This window comes from Condylura cristata, unplaced genomic scaffold (assembly GCF_000260355.1).
Source record: "Condylura cristata isolate star-nosed mole 26May11 unplaced genomic scaffold, ConCri1.0 scaffold00019, whole genome shotgun sequence".
In the NCBI taxonomy this organism is placed as follows: domain Eukaryota; kingdom Metazoa; phylum Chordata; class Mammalia; order Eulipotyphla; family Talpidae; genus Condylura; species Condylura cristata.
The window spans coordinates 29,546,449-29,571,581 of NW_004567120.1; the positions used below are offsets into that span (position 1 = coordinate 29,546,449).

Sequence of the window (25,133 nt, forward strand, 5' to 3'; positions counted from 1 at the left end):
AAGGCCAAGAAAGAAACAAAAGGAAATAGAAAAGGCACTAAGTATTAATGAAGAAACATTCAACACAAAGGCAGGGAAGCATTTTTTGGTTACCCTGTGCTAAAAAAATGAAAAAGAAAGAAAGAAAAAAGGCTGTCCCCAAATTGGCGGAGAATGTAGATTTCCTCAAATTCTGTTATCCTACTCTGATCTGACTGACAACTGGCAAAAGCTGTCTACTTTTCTTAGGCACTGGAGTCAGGTCAGGGTATGATTATTTTCATGGGCCTCTTTTTTTTTCTTAATCTAGTAATCAAGCAAACGAAGATAAGTTCCTGACTTACTGTCTTGCAGAAAGAACCCAAACTGTAATGGTGTCCAGCCATTTGCTCTCAATAAATAAAATAACCTCCTTCAGTCAAGAGTATTACTAGGTATAATCTAAGTTGGTTCACTCAACCTTACATGATCCAACTTTAGACTATGTGCTTAGTCACAGTAACCCCTGCCAAATTAAGGGGGGGAAAAAAACCACAGAATAATTCCTGTGACCATTTAAGCTAACCAGAGTTCATTTAAGGAGATATAATTGTGTTAGTTCTATGTAGCAATTAAAAGCAAATTTCTCACCTCACACAAACTCCAACTGAAAAACTGGAGATACTAGGCCTGCTTCTAGAATTTAGTCTTTGGGTGAGACTCAGGGAGTTTTCCTCTTAGGAATGCTTAAAGTTGTTAGTTTTTTTTTTTTTTAATGTCTATCCCAAACTGAAGAAAAATAAAACAGTTAACAAATGGGTCAAAATCAAATATTGTGCTAAGGAGCTGCAGTGAATACTGACCTTACTCATAGTTAATTGTATCACATCTAAGAGGAGAGGTACAATTTGATGGGTTAGTCAAGTCTAAGAAAACACTGGCTTTCAAGAGTAAAAAGACAAGTGAAAAGAGCAAAGATCAATCAACATGAGAGTACATTTCAGTCATTCCCAAATTGACTTTCATACAGCACTGGACAGTAGGAACTTGAAAGAAGGTTTTTGGAACTTTTTTTCAAAAGGAGAAATGGGAATTAGTTGTAGAAGTTTTAAAGCAGAACAGAATTGAGCCTATTAATGGGAGCTGTTTGCAGCCTTTCACACACGCTGCTCGTTTACTTACATATGCACCAGCTCCTACTGTTGATAAGCCCACAATAAGGACTAACACAGATTTATCGATTTTGCCCCCTGATGCACCAGAGCTAGCCATTTGTCTTGTCATCTGGAGCTCTAGAGGACCATGCCATCGCTGGAACAAGTTGCCTAAGGAACACAATTTATTAAGACACACACATACAAAAATAAAATAGTTAATACATATTTATGACTTAGTTTAATGAGTTGTAAAATAAAGACTTACTGCCCACTGGGCTGCATTAACTTCACTGTTAAATGATCAAGGAAAAAAAACCATCAAAACTGTACACATAAATATTACAGATTTCAGAATGAAGTCTTAAGTTGTTGGGAGTTTTTAAGAGTACATTTTAATGCTGCCCAGGGAGAAATTTACAGCTTCCAGAAAAGATAATGAAAAACATATGGGCAGTTCATCAAATACTTTTCTCCACTTTATTAAACACAGAAATGACTGAATAGGTAGATAAAAAATTGACTCCAGTTACCTGGGACATTACAACAGTGATTAAGAATGGCCCTCCCTAGTGGTACAGGGGTTAAAGCACAGCACTATGAAGCTATCTACAGCCACAGCAGCACAAGTTCAATCCCTGGCCAGGGAGCTGACCCACATGGCGCAGCAGACCCCTCTGTCTAGCCCGCTGCTCCCCTCAGCAGTGTATTTCAGCAGATCTGCCTGTTCTGCTCCCCCATCTGTCTCTGGTGAACCCTCTCACCCCCCTTGCACCTGTGGCCTGTACCCCAGTTCTTGTATGCATAAATAAATAAATCTTTAAAAAAAGCATAAATCAGGCCCTCCCTGGTGGCGCAGCGGGTTAAAGCACTGCACTGAGAAGCTAAAGCCACTTCCGCATGAGTTCGATTCCCGCCTGCCCCGGAGGTGACCACATGGCGTGGCAGAACTCTCCTGACCCGCCCGCTGCTCCCCTCAGCAGTGTACTTCGTCGATCTGCCTGTTCTGCTCCCCGGTCTGTCTCTGGTGAAGACTCTCACCGCCTCTGAGCCTCTGGCCTGTACCCCAGTTCTGTATGCACAAATAAATAAATCTTTAAAAAAAAAAAAAGCATAAATCAATAGTCACTGAAGGAGTCCTCAAACCTTGCACAAAATAATAAAACCCTAGCATACAATCTAATCAGGACACAGTTCAGTCTTGTGTAAAGGTATTATGTCCTGGAAGACAGAAATTTTAAAGATGGAGGAAAAATCAGAACTGTTTGAAAAGTGATTCTATCTCTCCTAAAGAACTGAAGAACATCAGACTATGAATTCTTTTTTAGAATGACCAGATGTAAAATATCCACCAACTGCTTGGTTCTTACTCTTCCAAAATATAGATTATGGTGATATAAAAGTCTGTATAATTAATTATTTGATGATCATAACAATCTCACACAGGGCAATATAGGAGGTTTCATAGACAAGTCCCAGTACCTTCTCTGCTTGACAGTCCACATGGCGACTTGGACCTAGAACAAGGGTTTACAAACTTTCTGTAAAGGATCTGAGAGCAAGTATTTTTGGCTTTTATGGCCATATGGTCTCTGCTGCAACTATTCAGCTCTGCTGGTATGGCACAACAGCAGCCATAGATGATAAATAAATGAACGAGTGTGGCTACATTCCAATCAAACTTTACTTATGGACACTGAAATTTGAATTTTACATAATCTTCATGTGTCACAAAAGTTATCTACTTTTGATCTTTTCCAAATTGTCTGTAAAATGTAAAAGCCATTCTTGGCCCTAGGAACACAGAGCATGTGTTTGGCCTGTGGGCCCTAGTTTGCTAGCCCTGACCTAGAGCAGTGGTTGTCAAACCTGAGTATGCTTCAGAACCCCTGGAGGGCTTGTTAAAACCAAGAAGACCAGGTCTCACCCTCCAAGTTTCTGAGTCAGGCTTAAGAACTGGCATTTCTAACATGTGCCAGGTGATGGTGAAGCTTTGCAAACTTAGTCTAGAAGCAGGTGGATAGCTTCCTGGTCTGACGAGGCTTACAAAGATGGTGGTCATAGCATTCAATCTACACTTGTAGAGGCCACAGATGGGGTGCTTCTTAGATGAACACAGAGATTGGAAGTTAATAGACTAATGCCCCAAGGCCACTTGGGTGCATTATTACATAATTTAACTGAATTTTCACAAAAGTTCTTCTGTTTAGGTATGAAAAATACAATTTTTGAGGGGCAGGAACAGTCTCAGAAAGATTAAATATGTTAGAAGACGTATGAATATTTCAATATATCTCCTAACAGTTAATATATCATAGAGTTGAACTTTAAAATTAGGGTGGGTAATAGAGTAAAAATGAAAACAATGAACAACTATAAGCCAGAGGCATTTTATAGGGGTAGGAAGGGAAATGGGATCAGAACTGGGGTGGGAAGAGTGCACTGGACTGTGGTGATGGCACATGGGTGAATTGGTGATGGGAGGCCCATGGAGATTACAGCTGAGCTGGAAAAATGCACAAAATGAAGAATGATGTAAAAAAATATATATGGTGCAAAAAAAAATAAAAGGCTGAGTTTCAAAAAAAAATTGGGGTGGGGTAGAAATAGGGCACTTCTCCCTGGCTTTCACAATTTCAGGGCAAAGAAGGCAAAATATGTCCAACACAGGCCTGTGGTTCTTACCTGAAATCCTCAAGAGACTTTACTTCAGAACTTGAAACTGTTAGGTCTTAACGTAAACTTTGTGCATTTACCACACAGTAAGCAACACCCCGCACAACACCGAGCACAGTGCACCCTGTACACTCACAGCTCAGGGCCCAGTCACACTGGGTGGGGTAAGTAGGGGTCTGTAAGTAGCCGCTCTCCAGTTCAGGTCAGGTTTTACTGGTCAATGGCTTACAAACCTTGATTTTGAGTCCTACGTTGACTTCTCAATTATAGATAAGAGATATGGAAACGTGTTTTTCCTTACTCTTTTTTTTCCTTACCTGCTTTTAGAATTCTTCATCACCACATAAAGCAAAATGGTTTATATTTGGAAGCAACAAGCCATAAAAACAAAGACATATGCAAGGGTAGAAAAACTTATCTCAATCTGGATAAGCTTTTGATTTTCAGAAGTCCACAATCACGATGAAGCATCATCATCAGAAGACATCAGAGAACTCTCAGAGATTAGAAAATGAAACTGGTTAGAAAAACTTCCACGTGGTTTTAGTTCAACACGTTTAGTTTTGCTTCCCACTGCCACCCTAAGTTTGTTTATTGAAAACGAATGTTTTTTCAAACATTCCATTTAATCCCTCTGGAAGAACCTAAGATCAGAGATCATAACAACTTTGTTTTATTATAATACTAATATTTTTATTCTGTTTTTGCTTGCTTTTCACAAACTGGTGGATATAAGAGTGTAAATTTGGGAAAGTTCATCAGATTATTGCCTTAAATTGCCAAAAAAAGAAGAGATTTTGTAAAGTAAATTTTGATTTCCTGAAATGCAAACTGGTTAATACCTAAACCAGTACTCAAAAAGAAATATAACACTATTTTCATTAACAAACCAGATGTTTTTATATCTATAAGGGACATAAGTTTGTGGTTTAGTACTGTACAGATGTTTATACTCCCTATTCCCCATTTCCTATAAAATTACTACCTATACTATAAGTAGAGGTTCAAAATTTTACCTGATTGAAACATGTCTTTTCACTTGTCTTACTAAAGGGGGAAAGCCAACTTATTCCTTGACTTCTCATTACTATTTTAGCTTTTCTGCAGTCAGACCACACACATACACAGGGGGTGTTTTCTTCCTCACAATTAAGATACAATTCCTTTTTAAAATTTAATATATTTATATATATGATTGCCATAGTAGCAATAAGTATGTCAGATAATTATCAGTTTTTCTTAGTATTCGGAATAATTAAGATATGCTCTCTTAACAAGTTTGATGATTATAATACTGCCATCTACATTTACTATACTGTGGAAGGATTCAATTCTTGAACTGCTACACAGAGTAACAGAGCCTAACATATAGTAGGTGCTTACTTAATAAATATTTGTTGAATCAATGAATGAATGAATAGAAAAACTTGCCCAATTCTATTGATAATGACTGAACATTTTGAAGACTACTTTGCAAAGAAGCTTTAGTCAGGTTCCATTTACTTTGGGTTGCTTAATAATAAATTAGCAACCTTGAATACCAGAGACTAGCATTAGAATAGTACCAAAAACAACTCACTTTTGTGGATTTAATAATTTCTGGTGTTTCTATAATCCCAGAAGGCCTTTTCCAGAAATATATCCACAACTGATGCAGTTAGGAACCCAAACAGTTAAGAGGTCTGTGTTTTTGACTCTTGTCCTCTGAACAGCAAACTGATTTTTCCAACACGGATAAAACACAGATGGGACAAACAGAGATCTGTACACTCTAGCTAGGTGCCTTTTAAACAGCAATCCAAAGACCATTTACCTCCAGCATTTACTGGTCTTTTTGTTGTTGTTCTGGTAAAGCACCAACCTGGGTTGGAATTTTAGAAAATCAGCTACTTTAATGAAAGGCGCCAAAGGAAAAATCATTGAGATGACAAAAAGAGCACAGTTACACCAGGGTTCAACACTGAGAATTTACCATGTGCCAGTAAATAGGTAGGTAGGTAGGTAGGTAGGTAGGTAGGTAGGTAGGTAGGTAGGTAGGTAGGTAAGACATAATATAATCCCTGTCCTTAGGTCATATGTAGTTGAGGAGGGGAGAATGGTGGTTATTATTCTGAGTATCAGAAAATGGGTTTGATATAAATCACAAGAGACTCAGGGTTGCTTGGTCTGGATTTTTAATCCTTAAGTCTATGAAAGAGAAGGAAAAGAAAATCCATTCACTCAAAACTATAATTCTCAAGCATGCCTGATTAGATGAACTGCGCTGAGGGGCTTGATAAAACATAGATTGCCAGGACTCTCCCCTGGAGATTCCCATTAAGTAGGTCTGGAGTCAGCCCTCAAGTAGATTTACAAGCAAATTTTGGAAATGTGATCTCGAAGAAAGTTGCAGTATGCAGCTTTCAAATGTTAGAAAATTTCTGGAAAACAACATATTAACTGGTTGAGAAAAGGCTGACTTGCCAAAAATTTTCTTCTGAAAATCTCTGCCTCAGCAGAAAGAATGAAGAAAGGCTCATCTTCTAGGTTTCAACAACAAAAAAAGTATCACTTGGCAGAGTCCAGGAAGTCTGGATTCTTGCCAACAAGGAGTCCAGGTTCCTTTTTAAGGAGGTGGGAAGGATTCTAAATAGAGGGACATGTTCAAACATTTGACCCTCAAATCAGGGGTCAGTGATCAGTATGATCACACAAGCAGCAAAATGTTCTGTGACCAAATCAAACAGAAAATATCTATTACCTAACCTGTCTGATGCTCCTTGGTGCTAAATGCAGACACAAAGTGGTGCCTACTAGGCACTGTGAAGTATTTCTGAAAAGAAGCAGAGTATCCACATAAAGTAAAAAAGAAAATAACTGCAATTATGGTTTTAAGGCAAATGGTAACACAAAATGGCAATGAACCTGACAATGGTGACAGACATGAAATCATCTCAAGCTAGGCTTGCTAACATCCTAGTCAAGGACTGGGGAAGAGATGGAAGTGGGGTAGGAGAAATGACATATAAAAAAAGACAATGCCTCTGCCTCAACTATGTGAAAATATATGATAGATGTCCTTTGTTAAAATGAGTAAGATTAGAAGCAAATAATAATCAAGCTAACCGATTAAGGTTAATTCTTAAAATGATAGAATCAATTTCTTTTTGAACCTGGAACCTACCCCCACTATTTCTAAAGACAAATGATGTTACACTTTGATGCTTGGCCAAACAACAAAGAACAAGTGTATATATAGTGATGGATGGCTATGTCAGGAAGTCAGAATATATTCTACGGCGGAATGCCTTTGAGCCAAGTCATGCAATGGAAAAAAAACATTTTGAGTCTGAATTTCCCACTATCAACAACCACCACCAAATGTCTAATCAATCAGTTTAACTTGCAAATCCATATTTCATCAATGAAAACTTTTGGCCGGACTTCAGAATACCAGGAAAAGTTGTGAGGCAAAATAAGTCTGTGACGTTTGAAAGACCAGTGGATAAAAATCTTCAGCTAACCTAAGTTATCGTGTCAATTTCTGTACACCTTGCATAGAGCACTATCATTTGAATCACTTGAATACAGAAAACCCATACAGAAGACATCACTTAAGGGGTGTTAGTTAACAGCAAAGACAGAGAGTTTTACATTCCAAGTGCAATTTGTTTAAGCACGTGCCTCAGATACACCCATCATGAAACATTTTCTTGAACTGGAAAAACGGTTCAAATATGTATCTGCTAAGTTGTTTCTAAGGGAACTATTTTCCACTTTTTATTTTAAAGGACCCTGAAGGTGGTGCCACGTTGGGAAGCCTCAAGGATAATTTGACATTATATATGTGAACATCCTCAGGTGGCCATTCAAAGATTACTGATTTAAAAACAGCAAAGCATCTCGCACAGGTGGAGAATCCATTACCCCCTTGGAGTTGTACAGGTGAAAAACCAGCAGGTTCAAGACATGCTCAGATCAGTTCACAGGTATCTGGTGAAGGATAGGTTAAAAGGAAACTGGTTAAGTGGAAGAAACAATTCATTTTTAACCTTCTGAGGTCAAACTTTAGAAGGCAGTTCTGAGTTGTAGCAAGGGCACTAGGGGCCCAGAGGCTGAGTAACTATCCGTTGCTCTACCTATTAGGCATGTGACCTTGGGCAAGTAATTTCACCTCTCTGTACCTCGGTTTATTATCTATAAAAATAAGTGGGTTGAACTTCACCACGTAATCCCTTCCGGCTCTAAAATTTAAAGGAATAACTTCAGAGGCAAAATACAAAGCATCCTGCAAGCTGTTTCTTTGAAACAGCATTAAAGACCACCAAGAATTACACTAGTTAAATATCTCAAACTAATTGTGGGCCAACTCTTCTGGGGTCTGGCAAACAACCAACTGACTCCTTACTCGCACTGAACACTGTTACACACGGCACTCAAAGCTAGGGATCTCTTGTAGGGTTTGGAACGGAAAGCAGGTAATATACTCATTTACGTAAGGATGTTAAGGCGGCAGGGCTCAAAAGTCCCGTTTAAAAGTCTCGCAATCCAAAAACACCAAGTCGATTTGACCTCATTGCTCCAAAAAGGTGGCCTGGGGGTGGTGGAGCAGCGACATTGGACACTAGGTGATGGCTAGCTGTCCTGTTATCCCTGAACAGCAAACCCTCCCGGGAAAAGGCCTCAAGCCGACTACTGGGTTTCAATTCCCTTGAAGGTCAGGTCGGCTCGGCTTGCGAAACTCACAGCTTGGATTCCAACAATTCAGAATTCACGCAACTCTAAGTGTAAGTTTCTCCAGGGGTTGGGGGGTGTGGGGGAGGCGCGGGCTCAGAGGCTTTGGGAACCCATGGCGCTCAGGCCTCATTGAGGTGGGGATTGCACGGGATGGGTCAGTCACCTGGGAGCCGGTTCCTCTGCCTCGGGCCTCGGACACACACTGTCCGCACCAAGGGCGCCAGCTTCTGCTTCAAAGCACCCGCTGCCAGGCCGCCACACCGGAACATTTCGGCAACCGCTACTCCACCACCTCCTTCTTCCCTTTCTTCTCACGTGCCCACCAACGGGTCAAACACCGGGGGACCCGGCCAGCTCCCCTGCTCCCTTCACACGCACCCTACGCAGGCTCCTCCTTCCAGCTCCGGGTGGGCATTGGACAGTTCAGCCGGCCTGCTAAAGCAGGGGAAGGGGAAGCGCGAGTGGAGCCCTACTACGCAGGCGTGGCATTCAGCGCCGCCCTGCCATTGGCTCGCACGGTGAGAGCGTTGCGCATGCGCCTGACGGTCCGCACGCTCACACCAACCCCGCGGGAGTTGATTGCAAGTTTTCGCGGGTTATGAGCTATGCTTTGAGCTGAGCGAGTGTGGAAAACTGTCCAGGAGACACCCTTACGGCCTCTTTGTCTGGTTGTTGTGGCCTGTGCTGCCGCTGCGTCGCTGGTGGGAACGGCACCTGACAAAGCGTGGCCCTGGCACCGCACTTTGTTCTCTTTTAGGTCACTAGGTGCTGAGCTAATCCTTCCGGATTCGCTGGCTGTGATCCACTTCCACTCTTTCCATGGTCTGAAATGAGGCCCTTGGCTTCCCAGATTCGGAATACACTTCCGTTTTTTACACACCCAACCACTTTTTCCAGAACAAGTGATCTTTCCACACTCTTTCCCCATATCACTTTTATATTGTGAAATTCTGTATCTTAAATGCTGTAACAGGTGCTGTAGAGAGTCTCTTAGTATTATGACTTCTGTGCTTAAGGACCTGATACTGGGAGGGATTCCATGCTTCACAGAATGAGAGAAATCCTAAGCAGGATCTTGAGAGGTGTGGCAGTAAGGATGAGGGGGTTATGTGTTTATAGGTGTTTTCATTCTGACAAGTGTTAGCCAAATTGGAAATAAATCATGGCAAAATACAGCATATGCCTTTTCTAAAGATTTGGGTTACATGTTCATTTAACAAATATTTATGTAGCGCCTGCAACTTAGGTTCTATTCTGAAAGGGGCTCTGGGAGACATGAAAAGTATAGGAAGTGCTATCTGTCTAGTTGGAGACATGATATACACCAGTCTTTTAAGTAATAGGTAATATCTGATGCAGTGCCAGAGCAAAAGAGTATGGAATGGAATAGCTAAGGGCTTCGTCCAAGAAGTGTTCTTTGAGCTATATCTTGAAGAGCCAATAGTAAAATACAGAAAGACAGTGGAGGAGGAATGACATTATATGGTTAGTACATGAGAACCAAAGGTAATATTTTTCGTGATCCAGCATAGTTATCTTTGGTTCCAATCTGCTCTGGTTTGAATAGTGGCTCTGCCACTTAAGCGACCCACTTAACTGTGCCTGTGCCTCACTTTGTTCATGTATCAGTCTCACAGGGTTGTTATGAAATTAAATGGGCTAATATTTGTAAAGTTAGAGGAAGCACCATGCTGTTTAAATGTAAAGTCTTTTTTTTTTAAGATTTATTTATTTATGCATACAGAGCTGGGGTACAGGCCAGAGGTACAGGGGCAGTGAGAGGATTTACCAGAGACAGAGTGAGGAGCAGAACAGGCCGATTGATGAAGTACACTGCTGAGGGGAGCAGCTGGCGGGTCAGGAGAGGTCTGCCGCACCATGTGGATCACCTCCAGCAGGGATCGAACTCATGCTGAAGTGGCTTTAGCTTCTTAATGCTGTGCTTTAACCAGCTGCGCCACCAGGGAGGGCCCTAAATGTAAAGTCTTAAAGGTATAAAACAAAACCCAGCACATTTTCAGGTGACAATGGCCAAGTACATACTAAGTAATATGGTTAGCAGATTTGAACTGATATTGTTTGAGCCTGACCTTGTAGATGATGAAATGTTTATTTATTTATTTATTTAAGTAGAATAGGGCTAGGGAGTGAAATGACAAATGTACTGTTTTTGGAAGTTTAACCTAGAAAGCAGTATTTTTATATTGGGTAAAAGTCTGAGTTTCCATTACTCATTATGAATAGATGGCTGGGCCTCCCTGGTGGTACAAGAAGTTAAAGTGCTGCACTATGAAGCTTTCCACAGCCACTGCAGCACAAGTTCAATCCCTGGCCAGGGAACTGACCAACATAGCACAGCAGATCTCTTGTCTTGCCCACTGTTCCATCCAGCAGTGTGCTTCAGCAGACCCAACTGTTCTGCTCTCTGCTCTGTCTCTGGTGAATCTTCTCACCTGCTCCACCCCTGACCTGTACCCCTGTTCATCTATGCAAAAATAAATAAATCTTTTTTTAAAAAATAGATGAATGTGGGCCCTCCCTGGTGGTGCAGCAGGTTAAAGCACTGCACTAAGAAGCTAAAGCCACTTCCGCATGAGTTCAATCCCGCCTGCCCTGGAGGTAACCCACATGGTGTGGCAGACCTCTCCTGGCCTGCCCGCTGCACCCCTCAGCAGTGTACTTCGTCAATCTGCCTGTTCTGCTCCCCACTCTGTCTCTGGTGAATCCTTTCACTGTCCCTGTACCTCTGGCCTGTACCCCAGCTCTGTATGCATAAATAAATAAATCTTAAAAATAAATAATAAATAATAGATGTATGTTCAGACTTGCAGGCAGTGAGTGACTTCTTACCTAGTGCTGCTTGGAGGGGCAAAATTGAAAATATCAATTCTGCAATATGATAAAATAAAGATACATTTAATATTTTAATGGCCATATATATATATATATATATATATATATATATATATATATATTTGCTATCTCTAAAAGCCAATAATAAACATGGATTGATTAACTACAAGGTAGTAGTATCAGTTGGTGAAAGAGGCTTTGGAAAACTGTCCAAATTGTGATGGTCAGGTACCTGTGAAAACAACTGTGTAAAATTGAAGGGGGGGAAAGCATGTAATGATGCATAAGAAACACAAAGTAAATAAATACTCTATAGCACATTTATTTTTTAATAAAATGCAATAAAGTGGTTTCTTGTCATTTTAATTAAAAATTATATTTTATCTCTCTCTTTTTGCAAGAGCAATATTCACACATTGGACTAACTCCAAAAACATGAGTGGAAGTTCTCACCAATCTTGCCCCCCAGAGGTATCAATTTTTATGAAGGTATTATAAAAGCACATTTTGAGATATCACATTTCCAGAAATCAATGTCTCTACCTTACAAATAGAAGGTGAACTCTTATAGTAAGTGACAAGTTTTTGCCAGAAGCATACATCTAAATAATTTTATATGTGTTTTGTATCTTGTGGGCAGTTAGTGTTTGTTCTGGCTAGGAGCTGGCGAAGCTTTCCACTCTACTAGATAGATCTAAGTAACAGTTGCCTCCCCACTCCCCCCTTTTCTAACTACTCTTCTGCAGATAATAATCAAAGAGATTTACATTTGAAAATACAGAGGAGAATAAGGCAGCAAACTGTTATCTGAACATCAACCAATACAAACTGCTGTACAATAATGACTGCTATGCACACTGCCTGATCATAATGATGATCTTGGATTAGCCAACTAAGATGGAATCTTTCTAGAGGTGGTTTTAAAATTGAATGGTATAATGTAGGGTTCAGAAATAGGTGACCTACATAGCTGCTAAAAGAGTTAGTACAAATATACCTGGCAACTCAGGCTGAAAGGCTTAAGCTATTTCCCATACATGTTTGGTAAGTTGTATTGGCTGAACAGTCGCAACTTGCTTTCAGATTTATCATTTATGCACTGAATTGTTTTTCTCATAGCAGGAATGGATTTAGTTGTGGTAATCTCTTCCGCAGCTCGGCCTCACACACAAATAAATTGGCATTTCACGTGCATTGCTGGCATCCCCGACCTCGTGGCGTTAGCAAATAATTCCTCTACTGTTACAGTTAGAATATGTCGATATTACCTTAGCCTAGTAAACATGAGGAAGGATAAAGTCTTAAAAACACATAAAAAGACTTTGTTTTATTATTTGTCAATTGTATCAGAATAAAGTTAATTTTACATAGATTCGGTGCCAGCAGACCTCTTCTGGTAGAGGGAGTACAGGCCTGACCAAGATACTGCTCTCGGCAAGCTTTGGGAAGCTGCCCCGAATGCCGCCGTAAGAAAGTTCTGTTCATGTATCATTTTCCAAGCATAATCTGGGCTCCTGGTAAATTAGACCCAACCACTTTGTTCTACATTCACATACAGAGGGGTGAACCTTCCTAGGGGTTTCCAATTCCCTTTCAAACCCCACCATTTCTGGAAAGACTTACAGTATATGGAGGGCTGGGAAACGCAAGTCACTGTGAGGTCTTTGCCTTCTCCCAAGATCCCTCCACCGGGGCCTGTAACGGTTGGCCCTAGAAACAAAGTCCCCTTTTGCTAGAGCTGCCTCTGCTAGCGTGCCCCCTTCTCAATCCCGGCTTTGGTCCTCTCTTGCAGCGGGCCTTCCCTATTGGCCAGCCATACACAACCGACTGCGGCAGCCAATGGGAGCTGCTCTCCTGAACATTCTGGGGATGGGTGCTCATGGTGTGATGAGGGGAGGTTGGCGCCTGGCACGCGCCCCCCTACATCTGGCAAGTCTGTGACAGAAACAGTAACTCCCCTACACACTGCACACCGGTGCCCCCGGCTCCCTCCCCTCAGCTGTGCCGGGGGTTGGGGGGGGTTGGGGGGTGCACGACCCAGGGCGTGTCTTGGCTGCACCCTCCCGGCTTGCTTGGGGCGCGCGAGTGCACCTGCTTACTCAGTAAAACAGAGCATCCCTTTATGCCAAGGCTCCGGAGAGGGCCGCCCAGGCGCCGCTCAGCTGCTGGGCTCGGGCTCGGAAGGTGAAAGAGGGATCTTCGTCCTCCACCCCGCCCCCGCCGCGTTCCGTAGCCTGGAGGCCGAAGTGCTCCAGAAACGCCTTAGGGTGCAGCTCCTTGCGCTCCAAGAAATTGGGGGTGGAAGCCCGAAACCTCTAACATAAATGGGGGCAAGGAGAAAGACAGTCCTCGGGGCTGTGCGTGCAGTCCTCCCCACCCGATATTTTCTCTCCTCAGGGGTCTCAGGGCTCCAGGCAGGGGAGGGGCGGCGGCGGCGGCTCCTGGGACGCCCTAGGATCGCGCACCCCAGCGTCCGGTCCCGGGGCGCAGGCCCAAGGGAAGGCTCGCGGCTTGCCCACTCTCCTCCATCTCCCCTTCTCTCCTCCCCTCCCTGGCTTTTGTGTTGGTGCCTGGGAGCTGCGAGGAGGGTGCGCTGGAGAAAGAGGAGGGGGGCCTGGGGTGAGAGGCACCCCCTGCGCGCGCGCACACGCTGCCGGCGCACGCACACCCGGGCGGACATAGACTCACAGACACGCACACACGCGCGCACACGCGCACACACACGCACAAAGCTCGCTCGCCTCGAGCGCACTAACGTGGCCATTTCTTTGTGTGGAGCCCTCGAGGGGGGTCGGGGCCCGGTCCGGTCCCGGGGAGATGGCACAGCCCATCCTGGGCCATGGGAGCCTGCAGCCCGCCTCGGCCGCCGGCCTGGCGTCCCTGGAGCTCGACTCGTCGCTGGACCAGTACGTGCAGATTCGCATCTTCAAAATCATCGTGATTGGGGATTCCAACGTGGGCAAGACCTGCCTGACCTTCCGTTTCTGCGGGGGGACCTTCCCGGACAAGACTGAAGCCACCATAGGCGTGGACTTCAGGGAGAAGACGGTGGAAATCGAAGGCGAAAAAATCAAGGTGATCCAGATGGTCAGGTTCGGGAAGGGAGGGACCCGGGAGAGGGCCTCGCTCCAGCGGTTGTAAATGTCCAGGAGCGGCCGGCCGGGTCCCAGCTTGCTGAGCCCACAGCTCTAGCGCCCCCTCATTACCTTTCACCTTTCTCTGTAGCGGTCCCCACTCGCTCGCTTGTGTTGTTTTCCTAAAGGCAGGCGGGAGTGCGGCTCCTCTTGCCCTTTGCCCTCGCCTGACAGCTTCAGCTGGGAAAAACATGTTCGAGCCCATCCTTGACCCAGCGCCGGAGCAGTGGCACCTGTGGGTGGCGGGAGGCGTGAGGCGTCTCTTGGACTAGGTCTGTGGGATGGACCCCAAAGCACTTTACACGTCCTGCGGTCCCTTTTGCCTCGTGGGTGCCAGCAACCCGCAGAAAGCCACTTTGACGAAGTCCGGAGGCATGGGGGTCGGGGAGTTGGGGGGGACGAGGGGCACCCTTGGAGAACAGGGCTTTATTTTATATTGCAGTCTCTCCTTAAGATTGATGCTGAGTTGGAATAGGGAAGTGGGTGGTTCTGGCACAAACCTCACAACCTTTTAAAGATCCTGAGACAGGGTTGCCCTCCAGCCTGCCCTAGCAGACAAACGTGTTCCTTTGGAGCTGTTCCTCAAGCCATTTTCCAGCCTGGGGCACCGAATGAGCAGAACTGCCTGGACTCATCCTCAGCAGACCTCTGTAAAAATGCAGAGCACCTTTCCTGAGGTGACCTCCTCTGACCAGGTGTGAGCACTCTCTGTCCAGAACAGATAGAAATTTGATAGGACAGGAATATTTCCGTGTGGAGGGAGGGCATGGCAAGGGCAGCTCCAGGGGCCCAGGGAACAGAGGGAGGCAGGATATTGGGCAGAAAGGGATCCCCCACATCACTGGGCATTGGAGGTCCAACAGACCCATGGCTGGCCTTGTTCTGAGCTCTGGTCAAACCCTGTCAGGGGAAGGTAAACCTCCCTCTGGCTGCTCAAACAGCTCTAATGACTAAGAGGCTCAGCTTCTGAGGAACGAGGAGGGGGCTGGAGAATGTAAGGATGATGAAAAAGTCAAAACTGTGCATGACCCCTAACTCCTTAGTTACTAAAATGAACATGTTTTCAACTGGCTTCAGAAATCGGGGCAAGGCCCTAGAAGGTCAGCAAGGCTGGCTGCTGGCCTGAAACAGTGAGCTTTTTCTGTCATACATGGGAAGTGGGATGGGGGGGAACGCTGCTACCTTCCTTTTAAAAATCTCTGTAGGACTCTGTAGAGGATTCTGTAGCTCTCTATAGGACTCTTATGTTGACATTTGCTTAGCTAGGGCTTTTTCTGGCACATCTGGTGTTTTAAATGCCAGGGTGTAAGATTCTGGAATTTCTAAAACACGATTTTTTCCAAACTCGAGAGATATTTATGGATGTGCTCTTCACTCCTCAGAAGCCTTAAACTTGAAAGCTATCGTCTGTCTGGTATCGAAGGGCACACAGAGCCAAAGAGTTGTCTGGATTTAAGAGAGAGAGGAACTATGTCCACTTGAAAGTTAGATGGAAGGAAAAGGGATTGGGAGTCCAGGGGAGGAGGGGGAGGAGGGAGACCTGGAGCAGGGAGGAGGGAGGTAGAAAGTGGGAGATGGGATGTGAAAACAGGGGAGGAATGTCACCACCCAGTGGCCTAGGAAAAAAATTTCTAGAGGATTCTTCCCTTCCAGCACCCCAGTACTTCAAGCCAAACTGGATTTTACAGTGTGAGCCAAAGATTCCGGACTTGTTCCCAGAGGGCAGAGCTGGTGACAGTGTGACTCACTAGTCACAGAGCTCAGCACAGCGCCACGTGCAGATAAGTGCTTAATCCAGGCTTTGGGGGAAAGATGATACTTTTAAGAGGGCAAAGCCTGTACCACTGCCTTCAGAGGTGCTCTCTGAGTACAGAGTCTGAAGGAATTCTGAGTGGGGTGTGGGAAGGGAAAGGTGGTGACCCTGCCTCTCATAACGAGGCTGCCACCTCAGGGCCAATGCCAGGCAGACCAACATGTCTGTGGGAAGACAGCAGAGCCTGGCAGCTAGCATATGAATCCCACGGGAGATCTTGCCCCACACTCCGGCTGGCTTGGATTTGCTCAAGGAACAAGTGCCAAAACCATGCTGGGAGGTGACTCCCAAAGGCTCCCCTGTTGGGGTAGAGAGAACAGTCCAGTTTGACAGCAGGCGGTAGTGTCAGCACAGCCAGCAATAGAAGATGGCCAAGCTATGGAATGCCGGCCCTTGAAGGAGCTCCTGGCAAGGTCTCAGAGCCTCTGTGCCCCAGTCCTGTAGGGTGCTCTGTCCTCTGCCTCCCTCTGGCCCACGGCAGCTCTCCTGACAACCTCTGCAGGGACAAGACTGATTCAGCTCTTCCCGGCTACTGTCTGAATTACCAGGCCCATCCCTAGGGCTTGGAAGCCTGTTTGGTGTCTCTGATCAATGTGTCCCTATCCTCTCCCCATGCCATTTAAAGTCCAGTGTTTCCTGGTTTACTTGAACAAGGAGAAAAACCTCCAATGAGTAGGCAATAATCATTACAGTGACAACTTCAATTTACTGACAACGAAGAAGCCAGGCCAGGCACTTTCCATGTTCTATTTCGTTTGGTCTGCACAGCAACCCTATGAAATCAGTAGTGTTCTTAGTATTTGCTTTGAAAGGTAAGGAGACCCAGATTCGAGCGATTAAATAACTTGCCCAAAGGCATTTGGACCTGAACTTCAGGATCCTTGAGCCCAAGCTCATTGTCCCGCCTTCCCTGGATGGGCCAGGATTTTAGCTTACACCGAAAGCCTGTGAACTCTTGAGGGGCAACAGTGAGTCCCGGGAACATGCTCAGGGGAGGCAGTGTTCCGTGCATGGCCTAGGGATCTCTTCTAGGCCAGGGGCCCAGGGTTCCAGACTTAGGGCCCAAGGGCCTTCCAGAGATCTCCTTCAGAGATCTGCATGCCAGACACTAAGCTGAGTACCTGGGCTTTACTTTTTGCCCCTTGACGGTCTCATGTTGGGTGTGAGAATCAGAGAATATTGTGAAATGGGAAGGATCTCAGAGAATTTCAAATCCAATGCCCTCATTTCACACAGAGGAAACTGTAAACCATCTAAACTCTGAGGCTCAGACAAGGAAAGTGACTTACCCAAGATCGCACACACTCAGGCCTAGAACTCAGATTTCCTAATTCCTCTTCTGCAACTCTTTGCACACAACATGCCTCCTGGCTTGGAAGAGCATACAGCGTGCTCCTTTACACTAACCCTGTGCCCCCCTCCCCGCGCCCCCTACATTAACCATGGCAGAGACATGGAGGGACAGCAAATGGCAAAGCCCACAATCTTCCCTGGTGTTTGACTGGGGAGGGTGGAGGCAACACCCCCCAGCCCCCAAAGGAAGGGTGGAAAGGCCCTTAATGAGGAGATGTGTCCTCACCTATAGGTTTAGCTAAATCTTACTGAGCTCCTCTCTGGCTAAAAACCTTGGGATGTGCCAAGGATGGGGGTGGGGGAAGCAGGGAGGGGGTAGTAGAGGGAAGTCTTGGAACTCACTTTGAACTACTCCCTGTAAACTCTCATGGAAGCACCCTCCTGTCCAGTTTGGTTTCTCCCCCAGGCAGGGCGCCCCTTCTCCCCCAGACAAGACAAAGGGCAGGTCAGCTGTGCGTAGGTGCCACCCTGGACAGGGCATCTGTTTCTCTTCCTCTGCTGATCACTTGGAAACACTGTCCTGTGTTACATGCCCGACCGAGTGGATGGAGGTGAAACTAAGTGTTCTCTCAGAAGCTGCCTGCAGTCAGAATGACATCATTTCTTCCTCAGGGCTCCTGCGCTTCCATCTTCTGCCAGTTAGCTTAATGGTTAATTAGCCATCAGTATGTGTCTTTCCATCTCCCTTGCTGCCTCTCTGTGCCTGAGTTTCTCTTGTCTTCCTTTGCCATTGTCTGTGTCAGCTGTGTGTGTGTGTGTGTGTGTGTGTCTTAGTCATAGATGGGATGGTCTAACTAGTTGAAAATACGGTTTGTTTTCAACTTTTGCGATCATCCACTTAGGTGTGTGCCGAAGGTTACAGATGTATTTGTCTCCCCTTTCCCCACTTCAACCTCCCTCACCAGCTCTCAACAAAAATACATGAGTGTCTCATCTGTAGAAAGATGCATCTCACGTTTCCTACGGAAGAGCAAAGCCCAAGAGCACGAGCAGGGAGTGGAGGGGAGGGCGCTTGCTGCAGCTTGCTCAGGCAGCTGTAGCCTTAAGCCCGGGAAGTGGAAGTGGTTTCAGGGCCAGGTTTAGCTTTAGTGGCACCCTGCGCAGGGGCTGAGCCCCTCCCCCAGCATCCCCGTCAGTTTGGGCTGCCTGTCCTGCCCCCCCCAAACCCTCCCCCCCAGCCACCAGGCTGCCAGGCCCACACGCCTTGCTAGCCTTCTCCTTTTCTGCCCCTGCAACTGGTCTGCCTCAGCCTTGGCGCTCTCTCCTCATCAGGAAGCCAAACATTCTGGCTTTTCCAGGATGAGAATGTATGGATCAAAGGAGCAGCACCAGCAGGACAGAGCCCACGGCCTTCAGAAGCAAGGGAACAAGTAACATTCGCAGAGCACTTTATATTTCACCAAAGCCCTTTTTCGTGCCATCTGTCTGTTGCTTGCCCTGGCCCTTTGCTGGGGGCTGGGTCTCCCCAGCCCAAAGCTATTGCTGTGATTCCAGCAGCTCCTTCTCTGTTAGTTGGCCAGCCAGAGTGGATGGTACAGAATTGGGGCCAGGAAGGAAAGGAGAGTGTGTGGGAGGCACTGTGTTACATACTCACAAGGAATGCTGCTCCCCACAAGATTGCTATGGTTTCCCTTGTGGGCAGAGGAGGACCCCGAGGCTGCATGGACATCTCACTTTGTCAGGGACACCTGAGGAGTGCGACACGATTGGGCTGAGATTAGCACCAAGGTGGGGGTGACAGCAGGGGGTTCCACTGGCTCTCAGAGAGAAAGAGGGTCTGGCAAAGGTGTGTGCGTGGTGAAGGGGCAGAAGTCACCTCTGTCCAGGAAGGGAGGTGCCAATGAGCAGGGTGCTACTGTGGAAGGGCTTAGGAGATGTTTTTACTGCCCAGGTTAAGGCTCCTGAGCAGGGACACCGCACAGCAACAGGAAATGATGCCATACGTGTTCCAGTGAGCTTGACTGCTGTGCTATGTCTTTGTGAGGGCTCTGAGGCCACCCCATTGCTGCTCTGATTTTCTGCTGTGAGCAGCCTGCTTCTGGCTCATCTGTCACCACAGACAGGACAGTGGAGAGCTAGGGGAGGGGTTTCTAAAGAGCTGGAATGGGAGCAGTGCCTACCCGTTACCTTTGGGGCCTCTACAGAAAAGCTTCCAGGCTCCCCATAGGTCTTCAGGGGTACGGCCCTCCCCACGTCCAGCAGCTTGAGAGGTGTGCAACAATTAGGAAGCCAAAGAAAAGTCAACCCACCAACCTACTCAGCCCCAAGCACCTCACACACTCCCACCCGTGTTCCTGCTAATGGCAGGTATTTTTAGAGTGCTGAGCTCATGGTGCTAAGTGTCTGCCACATGCCTGAGGGCTGGTAGGGATTCGGTTTTACTCAGAGGCAGGAGTTACCCCTATTGGGGGTGAGGTGGGGCCCAGGAGCCCAGTGGTAATGACACTCTCGCATTATACCTGCTCTCCTGCCACCGCCCGCTGCTCCTTCCCTGGCCTGCTATCCCTTTCTTCCTGCTCAGAGCACCAGAGAGGGAGGAGAAATGAAAATCTTGCTGTCTGCAGGGTGAAGCAAATCAGTTCTCAAGGACTTATTTTTTCTGGGGAACCAGAGTCGAGTGTTCTCTCTGAAATCCCTTTGGCAGGTCCCTAGCATGCCAGATCGCTTGTAGTTTTGGGGACTTGAGCCAGTGCTGCTTTTTGATGACGACAATGACAGAGGTGAGGGTGCCACGATGATGACAGTGACAACTGTGATGACGAGGGATGCTTGCAGTTCACTGGAGAGCTGCCAGGACACTGATGAAATGCTAGAGAACAAGTATATCTAAAGGGTATGGCCAGCCGCACAGTGCAATAGGTATTCATCAGAAAAGGAAATTGAATAGAAGTTGAGTGCATGAGCAGAGCCTGAAAGAATGGGTGAAGTCTGCATGAAGTACAGGAAGGACCCCCAATTCTGTAGAGAAAGGTTGCCTAACAGCCCCAGGTACAGAGAGACTGAACCTAGCTGAGTACCTAGGAGCCACGTTGCCAGGGAGTGTCAGATCACAGCATAAAATTTTCCATTTGATGCCACATGCAGTAGAGGGTTATCAGAGTTTCCTGAAAGAGGCTGGTCTGCTCGTACAAGCAGGGACTTAAGAAAGCGGCATGCAGAGGCGGGTTGTGGAGACATCTAGAATCTGATAAGACTTTGCTGTCCTCCAGGAGTGAGGAGAGGGAGGCTCACAGAAGGACTGGACAGGCCAAAGAAAAGGGGTCAGTCTGAAGGTCAGCGCAGAGGACGGTGGTAGCTTTGTGAAGAGGGGGAGGCTGACCAATGGCAAGTGATGTTCAGAATGATGACTCCGGGACCCTGAACAATCTTCACTCAGAAAAGAGACTCAGTTATGTTTACCAGATTATACTTATTGGAAGCAAAGTCCACAAAAAGGCTCCATTCTCCTTTCGCAGCCATAGAAGCCAATGCAGACCCATAGTCAAATTTCCCTTAATAACTGTGGCTTGTATATTGTCAGGGAACATCGCTTTGATGATAAATTTTCAGTGCCTCCATCTCTGCATGTATAATGCAAACAGGTTGGGCTGAAGGTGTGTTGACGCCAAAGTATGCCCTGGAAATTGTGTCCTTGCTTGTGTTACTGCTATCAGCCCTTTCCCTTCATCATCTGGCCTCTACCCCGAAAGTTAAGGTGTGGAAGAAAAATCCAGGGAGCTAAATTCGCTTTTACATAACAAAGAAATGAACTTAAATTGAGCTAAAAGTGGCATTTTTTTATTTTAGTTTTAATTATTTTTAAATTATCTGACTTCATTGCTCCTTTTTGGACGGTATTTAGTTTCTCCATCAGGTGCAGGCCCACAGGGCCCCATACCACAGCACTGGGGTCCCCCCCCTTGTGCTCTTCCCTCCCTTCTCCTGACTCCACTCCTTGCCCCTCCCCTACTCTACATAAAGCTGAGATTTGAACACTAACTTTGTTTTCTTTTCTTTATTTTTTAATTTTTTAATTTTTAATATCTTTTAATTTTTATTTATTTACTTATTTTTTACTTTATTTATTTACTTATTATTTACTTATTTTTTGTGTGTATGTAGAAGAACTGGGGTGGAGGCCAGAGGTGCAGAGATGAAAAGATTCACCAGAGACAGAGTGGGGAGCAGAACAGGCAGACTGAGGAAGTACAATGCTGAGCAGAGCAGTGGGCGGGTCAGGAGAGGTCAGCCGGGTCACCCCCCTGGCCAGGGAGCCAACTCAGACTGTAGTGGTGATAGCAGTGAGACTTAGCCTCTAGGCCAGCAGGGAGGTCCCTGTTTTCTTTTAAAAGTCATGCAACCCACCTCCCAACAAAGGGTTGTATGCTTACAGTAGAGAAATTGAAAAAAAAAAAAAAAAGAAATATTACCTACTGTTCCACTGCCCATAAATAATTAGTTTGGTTTTTTTGGATGCATGCAGGTGCAGTCTTTCCTATGTGTCAGTGTTTAGTAGTTTTCTTTAAATTGGTACTATACATAATACATGAAAGTGTTTCTTTCCTGCTTTTTTCATGGACTTAAATTTTGTGAGAATTTCCTCAAACATTCATTTTTTTAAAACACAATTTTTAAAGGCTACATATTTTAGCCACTGGATAGATATATACATATACTTTAGCTAGTCCTCCCCTAGGGAACCCTTAGGTTGGTTCCTGTTTTTTAAAAAGTATCAGCAACCCTGCAATTAAGATAACTTTACAGAATTTTGACCATATCTCTATTTCATTTGTACTGAACCTGAAACAAGGATTACAGACTCTCAGAATATTCAACATTTTTAATAGCTTTATTCATACCTGCTCAAATTTGAAAGAAAGCAAAATATACTCCCGTAGAATGGAGAAATAGATTGTGGTGCAGCTCATCTAGACAATGGAATATTATTTAGTACTGAAAAGAAATGAGCTGCCAAGCCATGTAAAGACCTAGAGGAACACTAAATGCACATAACAGAGTAAAAGAAGTCTCCTGTAAAAGCTATATATTGTATGATTCCAACTATATAACATTCTGTAAAGGCCAAACCAGCAAAAGATTAGTCGTTGTCAAAGAATAGGGGGGATAAATGAATGAAGAGGCAGAGCACAGAGAATTTTTAGGGCAGGCGTGGTGTATACATGTGTTTTACATTTTACTAAATCCACTTTTAGAATCAATTTCCTGTTTTTTCCCATGTCTGTGTAAATTATTTTTTATTATCATCATTGTCTTCTAATGGGAAGAAAAGTAGTAATAGTGTATTCCATGAAAGTGACTGGAAGGTGAAAGTGGAAGTTGATGAGCACAACCTGGCAAGCTGGATGCTTGGGTTGACAGCTGACTCTTTTAAGATTTATCTGTTTATGCACACAAAAACTGGGGTACAGGCTAGAGATGTGGAGATAAGAGGATTCGCCAGAGACAGAGTGGGGAGCAGAACAGGCAGATGTATTGTAATACACTGCTGAGGGAAGCAGTGGGGCAGGAGAGGTCTGCCACACCACGTGGGTAACTCCTTAGTCAGAGATCAAACTCTCGTGCTGCAGTGGCTACTTGCGGAGAGCTTCCTAATGCTGCGCTTTAACCTGCTGTGCCACCAAGGAGGGCTCTGACTCTCATTTTAACAAACACCTGTCCCACGGGTGTGCACATCTGGAAAGAGCAGACACAGGGTCTGCCCATGTTCCCTCACCTTGCAAGGTTTTGCAAGAATGATTGTTGACTGGAACAGATAATAGTCGATAATAGTCATGCAGCTTGGAAAAGTGTTACAGGGTAGCCAGAGTGGACTGGGTTGCCTGTCAGTGGGGCCTCACACACGCACTTACAATTCAATTATACTGCAGGTACACACAAAAGGGTCAATAATGGGTTTATTTACAAAAGGGGAAAGGAACAGGAAACAACCCCGGGAAAGAGAGCGGGATACAAAGTAACTGGAATACCTTAGGGCTAAGCTGACTGAACACACCAAGTCAAGCAGTCCCAAGAGCCATTTCCCGAGCAAGAGGGTGAGAGATGTAATTGCGCCTTATTTATCCCCCAGTGTCCCAGAATTCCTACTTAGCTCCACCCTTGGGTCCTCGCAGTTCTCTCCCTGGTACTTCTGGGAGTTGTAGTTTCCAATCACTGAAGTAGGGGATGGAGTCCATAAGACTCTGCAGAGTTCCTTTACTGACATCCTTCCCCTTAACAAAAGAACATGCAAGGGAGACCAGAGGTGGCCAGTTGGGAGAGCTGAACAGCTGGTTTCCTCCCAGGCTGAGGCTTCACGTACCACTTCTTGGAGACAAGCGTAAGCACTGAGTGTTGAACTTTTTTTTTTTTTGTCTTGAACATTTTTAAGGTTTTTGATAATATTGCCAAATAGCCCACCAGAAAAGCTGACCAATTTACATTTCTGCTTTTCAATGAAAAGGTTTTCAGCTAAGTATCTTGAGACAAAGTTTATAAACCCCAAAAAGAACTTAATACTTTCAAAAAGTCCATTCTGCCTACTCAAAGAACTATTTCCTTCGCTGGGGCCTATGGCCTCGTTTTTATAATGCCGCAGAATCATTCTTTCTCCTATGTGCTCATGTTTGTTTTCTGACTGCAAATATGGGCCTTTGTACCTTCCAGGTTCAGGTGTGGGACACGGCGGGTCAGGAGCGCTTCCGCAAGAGCATGGTGGAGCATTATTACCGCAACGTGCACGCCGTGGTCTTCGTCTATGACGTCACCAAGATGACATCTTTCACCAACCTCAAAATGTGGATCCAAGAATGCAATGGGCATGCTGTTCCCCCACTCGTCCCGAAAGTGCTGGTGGGCAACAAGTGTGACTTGAGGGAACAGATCCAGGTACCCTCCAACTTAGCTCTGAAATTTGCCGATGCCCACAACATGCTCTTGTTTGAGACTTCTGCCAAGGACCCCAAAGAGAGCCAGAACGTGGAGTCAATTTTCATGTGCCTGGCTTGCCGATTGAAGGCCCAGAAATCCCTGCTCTATCGTGACGCTGAGAGGCAACAGGGGAAGGTGCAGAAACTGGAGTTCCCGCAGGAAGCTAACAGTAAAACTTCCTGTCCTTGTTGAAACCAAATGGTGTAACTAGGAGATCAATCCTCACTGGAGTTTTTTCTTTCCCTTTTGTTCTGCATAAAACTGACAACCGCTTGTTTCCATACAAATTGATATTAAATAAAATTTGTATAGGTTATCACATGCCTTCATGTCTTGCTTTCTTCCGGCAAGGTATTTCTGGGTGTGATGCATAGAAGAGGCAGCTTGCCCTGCTAAGGTGGCATGTCCATGCCAAGGCACACTGCCTACCAGCCCCCTGTGCCACCTCATTGCTTGAGTCACTTCCTCAGGACAAGTTGATTCACTCACTTGGCATCCTGAGTGGGCAGAAACACCCAAAGGGAGTGAGCTACAGGCGAGATAGTTTCTTCTACAAGGGGTTGGATAAAA

At 45.4% G+C, this 25,133-nt stretch overlaps 2 protein-coding genes across 3 annotated transcripts in view; one reads left to right on the forward strand and one right to left on the reverse strand.

Moving 5' to 3' along the window:
* Nucleotides 1–9,003, reverse strand: part of AIFM1 (apoptosis-inducing factor, mitochondrion-associated, 1) — a 29,323-nt gene extending 20,320 nt beyond the window's left edge. Inside the window, exons 1-2 of one of the 2 annotated variants that reach the window (XM_004685796.1) lie at nucleotides 8,668–9,003; nucleotides 1,141–1,283 (exon numbers count right to left, since the gene is read on the reverse strand). In XM_004685796.1, coding sequence (XP_004685853.1) covers nucleotides 1,141–1,283; nucleotides 8,668–8,773 — 249 coding nt within the window. In that variant the 5' untranslated portion in view covers nucleotides 8,774–9,003. The remainder of the gene's footprint in view (nucleotides 1–1,140; nucleotides 1,284–8,667) is intronic. The other variant, XM_004685797.1, reaches the window with a different exon arrangement.
* A 4,621-nt stretch (nucleotides 9,004–13,624) lies between these two features.
* Nucleotides 13,625–24,879, forward strand: RAB33A (RAB33A, member RAS oncogene family). The gene is made up of 2 exons (XM_004685799.2): nucleotides 13,625–14,432; nucleotides 24,300–24,879. Exons 1-2 carry the CDS (start codon nucleotides 14,175–14,177, stop codon nucleotides 24,753–24,755), a joined length of 714 nt encoding a protein of 237 aa, XP_004685856.1. The 5' UTR covers nucleotides 13,625–14,174; the 3' UTR covers nucleotides 24,756–24,879.
* The last annotated feature ends 254 nt before the right edge of the window (nucleotides 24,880–25,133 follow it).

Coding starts and splice junctions, on each gene's coding strand:
- RAB33A (XM_004685799.2), top strand. CDS start 14,175: ATGGCACAGCCCATCCTGGGCCATGGGAGCCTGCAGCCCGCCTCGGCC. Junction 14,433..24,299: donor TCGAAGGCGAAAAAATCAAG/GTGATCCAGATG, acceptor TGTACCTTCCAG/GTTCAGGTGTGGGACACGGC.